Below are 9,200 nucleotides of genomic sequence, written 5' to 3'. Positions count from 1 at the left end.
GAAAAGAAATTCATCGAACAAAAATAATTGAGGTCGTAAATATAGGTCAGTGGTTCTGACAGCACAAGGATGAAATTATTCCTTTTTAGGAATCTGGTTCATCTATGTGGTGTTATACTGATGCATATTTGGAAACTGCATTTTTGTGTATATACAGAAGGTATAGATGGATGTTTGTACAGTTGTGCTCATTAATTCACATACCTGGGCGGAATTTGCCCATTTTTGGTTAAGTACGTTCTTATATTGTATCTTAAAAGAGCACACCACTTGCTTTTGGGTTTCTCTTTACATTCTGGACAATCTTCTCAGTTGTGGAAGACATCTTTGTTTGTCTACTTGGCTGTGACTTGCTCTCAACAAAACCCACACATTTTCCGCTTCTTTACCAGTTTGGACACCGATGTTTAGTATTTTCTAATCTTTAGATTATTTTTTTTAAATATTTTCCAAATTTCTTAAGTTCAACTATCTTTACTCACGGGTCTTCAGTGCTTTTGCTTTCCACATGGCTCAGAATCAAGCCAAGTCACGGCAGTCCTGGATAAGGTGTGCAGGAGTCTCTCAAATCATGGTTGAGGTAACTGATCCTAAATAGCACTTTGTGTCAACATGTAAATATATGAAAAGGTCCAAAATTCAGGGGGTTGCAAAATTTTGGCTGGGTCATTTGGGTGATTTCAGTTATCATTATGATTCAAAAAGGAAACACGGATTTCTATTAAGAATCAACTGACCACGATCCAAAAATACCGCTAAGTTTTCCACATGATCAGTATTTTTTAAGGCAGCATGACACAAATCCTGTCAGGGTACGTACATTTGTGAGCACAAGTGTCAAATGTTGTACAAAGTAGAATGGAAGATCACGGAACGCATGTGTGGCGTTGAATTTTATTCTTGATGGACCACAGGATCTGAGAAATTAGTACAACCCCAAAAAAACCAAACAACTTATTCTTCCTAGTTCTAGCAGTCAGGATGCTCAGCCTCTTTGGCCTCTAACTGGTCAGCCTTGGTATTATGCCAGAAATCTGTGTGTGTGTGTGTGTGTGTGTGTGTGTGTGTGTGTGTGTGTGTGTACAATTTTTTTTCTTCATGTGTGCCATCAAAAATGTGTTCAGATGCTAAAAATTGATGTGTTCCCCTCTTAAGAAGTACAACAAGTCATTCGGTCATCTATTCATGAATGGTCTGCCAGTATTCCGTGAATAAAGAGTGCATGGATATTTCATAAAATTCTTTATTCATAAACTTGATGCAAGTTCACAAATTATTTTACATGGTCAAATTCACCCTTGGGGTAACAACAAAATAAAATCCTAACCAAATACAAAGCATGCTAACCAGTGCATAACTTAAGAAGCCAGGGGACAATCGCGGTTAGCGGAACATAATCAATCCGGCGTCACGTCCGCCTTTGGATCGACGTCGGTCTTGGAAATTGTCGGGCTAAGGAGGGGAGCCGCTTACAGTGCACACCAGACTCATGGTTATCAATCATCGGAAAGGTAAAAGGTTAAATGTTGGGTTGGAATTTGTAACGTTATCTAACCTGGTTCCACACGCAGGGCAACACTAAACCACTGCCAAGTGCCAAGATGCAATCGTTGCTGTGTTAATGATGTTGCCTTTGAAAAATGATAGAACACCTGAATGAGATGAAAATATTGTGTTTGAAGCCTGTAGCAATGGCCATGGTGTTACACGGTGACACTGCCAATAAACAGATGCTGGGTTTCCACATAACAAGGCCTCGCTTTGCCGTTCAGTAACTTTGAGGAGTTCGGATCGATTCACATGCACAGCAATGATCAGGATGCCATTTTGAAGATCCGTAGCTACGTTTGTGGGATGTATTCCTGAGTTTGCGCCAACCCTCCACAGGATATCAGCATGAATACTGATTGCGTAGATGCCGTTTTGGAAAATGACCACCTCTGACGACACGAGGAGCGGCACCTGATGTTTTGTTGTCTTTTTTCATATGGGTGACGGAATTTAGGTTGTGTTCACACTGTGTAGTTTGGTGCGCTCGTTCAGTCACAAAAATACATTTATTGCCCGGATGATTTGGCCCACTTTTGTGGCCGTCACGGCCCTAACCAAAAGTGTGAACACAAGCTTGTGATGAAGCTTCCTATGCTGTCTTTTAGCATGTCCTACTTTAAAACAAAGCTTGTGGCACAATTGAACACCCATGATGGGAGTGCATTATGTGGAATGAACACGGAACGGGAAACACTTGACATCACTGATGCGAAAGGAGTTTCTGTGATGGTAGTAGTGAGGTGTAAAGTTCTGACTATTGCTGTGAGTTGAGGAAAATGAATACACCATCTAGGACAACACGGAAGGTCACTTTTGTTTCCCACCTTCAGACATCCACAAAGAAAGGATTGGCATTGTGGCTTGTGAGAACTAAGCGGCCCGATTAAATGACGATTCGATGCATAGCCTGACTGAGGTTCATCCGGTTAAAGGAATGACCAAAAAAAACAACAACAACAAAAAAAAAACCCCAAAAGAAAAAAAACAAAACAAAAAAAAAACCCAAAACGGCAAAACCTTCAGGAATGCCAGTGACAGCTGTGACAAAGAGGCGCCACCAAACAAAAGGAGTCAATGGTCCCTTTTACACTGCCTGCAAAAGCTATTGTTTTTTTTTTTTCCCACCGTGTATCGCTGTTCAGGATGAACGGCAGCCACCCAGAAAAGTGGGGATGACATCAACGCTGTGATTTTCGGCTTTTGGAGGTAGTATGGGAGCCGTGATAGAAGTGCGATAGCAAAGGTATTCCAAGACCTTGGGACAGATGGAGTCAAGTTTTTGCTGACAGCTTTTCTCGTTAACGTCTCATCTTCTGTTGTGGCGCCGATGCAGGCAGCATTTTTTTTTCAGGCTTTGTGTGTAAAAGAGGCTATTGTCACCTGGATGACAAATTAATATCAAAAAGAAAAAAAACTGCAGTAGTCATTAGTCTTACATAAGAATATGGCATACTTTACTTTCCTTATGCAAGAGTATCCATGTCGCAGCTTCTTCATTCCAAGAGGGAAGCTGCTGTTGATAGTCGCGGCCCACACGAGTGTGTACAGTCTCAAGGGGCCGGGACGGGGGTTACATTATAAACATCCTCTTGCAGAAATACAAATGTACATGTTTACACTGTGGCGTTAAAATCAACTAGATTACAGTGTGAGCGGATGCCGACCGGTTCGGTCCATTTTTCTTTGTCGAACTCTCGACACCTGGCTCAAGGTGACAAAGGAAAAGTGTCTGTGTTCTTTTCATCTGAGGCCTGCAGGCTTTAAAAAGATGTCCAGATGGAAGCTGGCTTCGCCATAGGTGGTTGGTCCGTCGAGACGCTGTTCGGGCACCGCTATGGTGGTGTGGGCCAAGACAGGTTCTGCGGCTAACTAGGCACTGTCCCATTAAAAATGAGCCTCAATGATGGGCGACGTCAGCGGAATTATTTAGTCCACCGCTTCCATCGGGAGATAAATATGTGACGGCAGGATCGACATCCAAAGCAGAGGGGTGGTATATTTTCTTATGTGCTTGATTCTGGTTGGTTGGTCAATGGATGAAGAATTTTGGCTTGTTCACAAAACGTTCAAAACCATTTGCGCAAAAAAAAAAAAAGTTTGGAAAAGAAAAAAAAAGTTGGTCGCAAAAACCAAATCGAGAGCAGGAAGCAGAAAAAAAAACAACTAATCTTTAGCCATCCTCCTTTGGAGGTGTGTACCATCCTGGAGGCCAAAAAAGGAAACAACAGGTTCAGTACAAAGCAATTAAAATGTAATTGAAGGAAAACGATTGCAAAAATATCCACATTTTATGTGTGAAATCATAATGTAAGTTTTGAAATATGACAGGCAGTTTTAGCCAATGAATATGCAGCGGTATCCAGAAAGATACGGTCTACACTGCTGCATTTACATTTGTTTACATTTTGTTTGTTTGTTTGTTTGTTTATTTTTCATCAGTGTTGCCTGAGCAACTGTTCTATCCCGGTAATGGATGTCAACATTTCAGCAATACATGTTCATTTTTGTTCATCTAATTTGGATTTTGAGCTGAAAACTTTTGGTCAACCCTGATTGTGATACACTTCCAAAGGTAAAGGCATGTCACAACAGCCACGACTTCAAGGTCATGAAATTGAACTCGGATCATATCCCTCTGGGTCTTTGGGAAAGTTGAAGTGGTGCGAGAACTTCTTCAGCCCTCCTGCGGGGATATTTTAATGGAAAGTCCACTTCTGACAGCATTTTAGTGACATTTTTTTCAACATTAATATGGTTAGAAAAATGTTTTTGTTGTGTTGTTCTGGTGCCAGACTTTCTGGCGAGAGAATTTTCAGCCGTCTGTGCTGTCACTTAACGGGTCGGCCACAGAACCCTACTTTCTACCACATCGTAATTATTTCAGAAACTCAATCCGTAGAAGAATGCTAGCATTTCAGTAGGTGCTTGAAGGGTCCGTAAAGGTTACAGAAAAAAATAGGAGTACTCACCGTTCTTTTCGTGGATCTGAACCAGAGATTTGTAGGACTGCTGTGCTCTGGCTAGATTGTATTGGTTCTGCAGGGCAAGATGAGCCAACAACAACATGAGCCATTTTAGAAATGCTTCATCAGATGACAACAAAAGGCAATCTTGTGTATGTAGCATTAATTCAACTATAATTAACACAGTCCATTCACTTAACAACTCTCCACTTGGTATTTTTATTTTGAAAAACCTTTACTAGTTTCAAAAACGAAACCCACATCAGGCAGTTTATTTTCCTGAATAATGATTGAATCAAAATGATTCAAATTACACATACCAGAAGATATCACAAATAAAACTCCAAATACAATATGACCACATCAAGAATGTCACTCTGAATGTGCTGAAGTCCTCTTCCCTGTGCCAGTGTTGTAACGATCAAAACAAAAACTTCCCGTGGCGAATGTCACATTCTGTTTCTTTACATGGCAAAATAGTTTTACTGAATTGACTGATTAAAGAGTAGCACGCTCCTTTTTGGACTGAATTATGATGAACCACACAATTGAACTCTAAAATCAAGTAATCATTTCTTACACTCATCTCCAATCGATTGGTATCATAACAACTGTTCAATAAAATAATCAGTTTATGATGATAAGGTCAGCTCGAATCAAAGGGTCTTTTGAATAAATACAGGTGAAGAAAAACAAGGTCTAAAATAGCGCAACGGTATTGCGCTCACTTACTTTATTGGCTCCAAACTGCACTCTGGCTTTTCCCTTGACTAAAGTGGCATTGATCTGCATGATGACAGACTCAATTGAATAGGCACTGCTCCAACCCTGTGGGCAAGAAAGTGATGCCGCCGTTATGAAGGGTCTTTATTAGATTAAAAAAAAATTATACTAACAATTATAAGCATGCAGAAATTAACTTTTGAAGAAGATATAAAGAATAAATCACCTGTTTGGTGAGAAGCTCCATGCACAGGGCACCTCCTCCAAGAACATAGCTAAAGGGGAACAAACAAGAAGCATTATTCGATTCCTTCTTTAACCCTCTAATGTGTTAAACATTTTGCATTACAACCAAGGCGGCGAAACCTTTACCCTTATCAACTTTTTAAAAAGGGCCCCTCGCTTTATTTCCTGACTAAATACAACGCCATTTGAGGGCTCTCCCATGCTCAAAAGCTCACCAATTTTTTCTCGGGTGATAATATACAACATGTTCGTAGTGGTAGTGCAACCCACCACTGCAAAATTGTCTTGAAACGTTTTTTTTTAATTCAGCCCCGGAACTCAATTTTTCAAGGCAACACAAAATTTGCAAGGCAAGTCTGTCATGAGTAGACCCCCCCACTCCCCTCAAAAAATGAAAAAAAAGTCAACAAGCCATGTCTGAAAAGACAATGAAAGAAAGTCATTACCTGTAACAAAGCACTGTACCAACCGGCCTTTTTGGGGTCACTTTGGCCATTTCTAAAACTACAATATTTAAACTTCTATGTTAGACAGAAGGCTGACGCTAAACTGAAAAAAAAATGTGAGTTTTCGTGATGTGTGTGGGTGAAGCATGGCGGCAATGTTTCATGACCCACCGCGTTTTGAATAACTCACCCCCCAGACAGCACAGGTGACACAACCCGCACAAATGGAGGATCGAAAGGGAAGTTATCCTGAAGAAGGAAATTAAGTACAATGACACATTTGCCTCTTTCTGTCGCAATTTTGGCCCAGAATTTTCGATGTACTCACTTTGTAGGAGAAGTTGAGTAAAATGTAGTCCATTCCTTCCTTTTCCTTTAAGACTTGTAAGTCGCTGTGTAAGGGGCTGTCTGGATCCACACTGTGGATGAACGCAACACGACATTCATTAGTTAGTGCAGTCCTAAATAAAGGCACGTCTGAGCACAATTTTCACTCACGTTCGTAGTTTGACATGCCATTCGTACAGGCTGTCGTTGACCAGCTCCACCGAATAGATGCCTGCCATAGAAAATGGAGGAAATACAAATTATCATTACATTTCTCTGCATCAATAATTCTGCCTTGACAAAGGTAACAATTCTCTCTTACTGCACAAGTCCACTGTTTTGCTTTTTATTTGGTGACACTACGCCTAAAAAAGGCTTAGAATACAAATATAGAAGTATGAACTTGGCCATCCCAATGTTTTGTTTGTTGGCTTTTTTTTTTAAATCTATTATCATGCTTAACTGATTCGTACATTTTAAATGTGTTAAAGGTGAGATGCACGAGCTGTTATTCACCTGAGATGTTAAAGTATGTTTGTGTGGGGTTATGTTCTATTTTACTAATGCAGCATGTTATACCGGAGACAAATTCCTTGTGTGTTCTACATACTTGGCCAATAAAGATGATTCTGATTCTGATTCGAATTACTATTAGGGAGCAGACTTATATTTACACTTGTAAGACACTTAAGAATGTCAACATGGTACTTGAGAAATTCTCTTTTTGCATGTGTCGCTGCTTCATGTGTGATCAAGTAGCAGTTGCTTGAAAGTTTATAATTACCAGAACATATCTGTTAAGTCGTCTATAGATTTTTGCATCGTGTTTGAGCATTAAGCAAGCGGACTATAAGGCTTGGTTGAACATTTTAGTGTTTAAATCTACAATGTTTAATTCTCTTTTTCTGTTGATGTGTCAGTTTTACAGTAAACTTTAACTAGGAGTGATAAACAGCTTGAAGGAACCGCACATCGCATCTTCTTTGGCGATGACGTGTGTTTTATGAGACTGAGAGATGCTTGAAGCAAATGGAATCTTTTTATCTGGCCTTTCTATGATGCAAAATGTGCACTTTTGCAGGTGATGTGGAATATATCCCTCACGATAAATGGGGGTTCAATTATTGTTAGGAGAGTTAAGTAAGTATGTGTATGGATGTGCTCGCGCACACTGTTTGTGTGTGATTCTGGTTTCCAGGGTACAAAGCAGCCTACCCGTCTTGTAACTCTGAGACCTGTAGATCTCTCGGAGTTCCTTCATGAGGCGGTCCGAGGCTTGCACAGAACCAGACACGGCCCCCTGAAAGCAATTGAGCAAATCACTCAAAGAAGAAGGCTTTCACTGAACCAGACTGGAAAAAGAGAGACAATACATAGGTAGGCGCAAGCTGAACACTGAGTGCTAACCGGTGTCAGAATTCCACATGCACACAACAGACCCCTGTGTATAAGGGTACTATGCTCGGCCACACAAGACAGTGTCACCATCTACTCGGGGGTGAAAACACGCACGGCCCAAGTCATATAAATTTTTGCTGAGCTATGTGTAAAAGGCAAAGGCAAGTAAACGCTACGGCTTCAGCTAACATATAAACAGGTCCGACTCACATTTAAGTGGTCCTGCCGCTGGTTCTTCCTGATCTTCTCCAGGACGGCCAGATTCTCCTTCTCGATGCCATCGTCTTCAGACTTCTTGCCTTCTACGGGCTCCTCCTCTTTCATTTCATAGTGGTCCAGGTCCTCAATATCCTGTCAGGGGCCACAGCTGAGATGTGAATAATGCTTAAAATGTTAGCTCGTATGATTACATGGTTGAAAAGATAGAGCAGTGTTTAGCTCCCGCCATTTAAAACTGTATCTTATAAACAGGAAGTGCTCTCGTACAAATATTGTTACCTCTCCCATCTCTTCCTCCTCCTCCTCTTCTGATGTGACCTCCTCCGTCCCATGCTACACACAAACATAAACGGCATTAAAACGACAAAGATGTGGTATTAGGGTGACCACAATGTACCTGACATAATTTTTAGAACGTGCAATAAATAGCACCCATCGTACCTTCCGGTCCTGTCCAACAGGGCCGGCAGGCAGCGGCTGGTCCAGCATCTCCACGTCAGGATGCTGGGGAAGGTTGTACAGCCGGCAGAGGTCACAAATCAGCTTCTTTAACTGCTGTAACAGCTGGAGAGCACAAAAACACAAGGTGGTGGTGGGTGGGGGAGGAGGAGCGAGTGGATGACATGTTGACATTTCTGAATTGATTGATTGAACCAAACACAAACAGGACTCATTTTATCCGATTCCAGGAAGATAAGGTGTGTTCCAACTCTAGCACCTTGTCCAGAGTCTGTTAAAGAAGACGTTTTTCTGCATTTCCCAGCGCACACGCTGTTGTTTAAAAATGGCATTGAAATGGAATAGGGAGTTATCAGTTTCACAGCAAGATCAAACATCTAAACAGAAGATCTTATGTTTACTCGCCGGATATTTTTACCCCATTTCCGGCTTTCCGCTATTCTCTTTCACACAGAAGCTGTTCCAACTTGATCTCCAAAATTCAATGTTGGCCACTTTCACAAAAAGATCTCACAAAGGTTACATCATGGAATATATGGCATTAATATGCCTTTATTGTTACACAGAACCAAGCTAGACAACTAGATGACATTAGTGCTAGCTTCTGGCGGGATGTAAAAATGTCTAGTTAGACAAAAACAAAGTCAGTGGCGGGTATATATATATATATATATAAAATAGATAGATATGAACAACGAATTGTGTCACTTGTACCATGCAGCGTGAATCCAACCTATGAACTCAATTTACTAAGAAGCCAAAACAGTGGGCACTATATTGTGTGTTCACACCAACAGGTTGTGATTTACTAACACTACAATCTTCTACTACAATCTACACTACAATCATTCTACTCAAGATATCAAAT

General features: G+C 40.8%; 1 protein-coding gene across 1 annotated transcript in view; it reads right to left on the bottom strand.

Annotated features, from left to right (window-relative positions):
* Positions 1–1,227: 1,227 nt before the first annotated feature.
* The window catches only part of LOC109513912 (ubiquitin-conjugating enzyme E2 Q2-like), an 11,510-nt gene continuing 3,537 nt past the window's right edge, over positions 1,228–9,200 (bottom strand). Inside the window, exons 3-13 of the mRNA XM_019866634.1 lie at positions 8,315–8,437; positions 8,153–8,206; positions 7,865–8,005; positions 7,472–7,556; positions 6,428–6,488; positions 6,258–6,348; positions 6,120–6,178; positions 5,464–5,512; positions 5,247–5,342; positions 4,521–4,587; positions 1,228–3,753 (exon numbers count right to left, since the gene is read on the bottom strand). Coding sequence (XP_019722193.1) covers positions 3,722–3,753; positions 4,521–4,587; positions 5,247–5,342; positions 5,464–5,512; positions 6,120–6,178; positions 6,258–6,348; positions 6,428–6,488; positions 7,472–7,556; positions 7,865–8,005; positions 8,153–8,206; positions 8,315–8,437 — 858 coding nt within the window. The 3' untranslated portion in view covers positions 1,228–3,721. The remainder of the gene's footprint in view (positions 3,754–4,520; positions 4,588–5,246; positions 5,343–5,463; positions 5,513–6,119; positions 6,179–6,257; positions 6,349–6,427; positions 6,489–7,471; positions 7,557–7,864; positions 8,006–8,152; positions 8,207–8,314; positions 8,438–9,200) is intronic.

Source organism: Hippocampus comes, unplaced genomic scaffold (genome assembly GCF_001891065.2).
Source record: "Hippocampus comes isolate QL1 unplaced genomic scaffold, H_comes_QL1_v1.1 scaffold82, whole genome shotgun sequence".
Lineage (NCBI taxonomy): Eukaryota > Metazoa > Chordata > Actinopteri > Syngnathiformes > Syngnathidae > Hippocampus > Hippocampus comes.
This window is presented reverse-complemented; position numbering and strand designations above follow the sequence as displayed.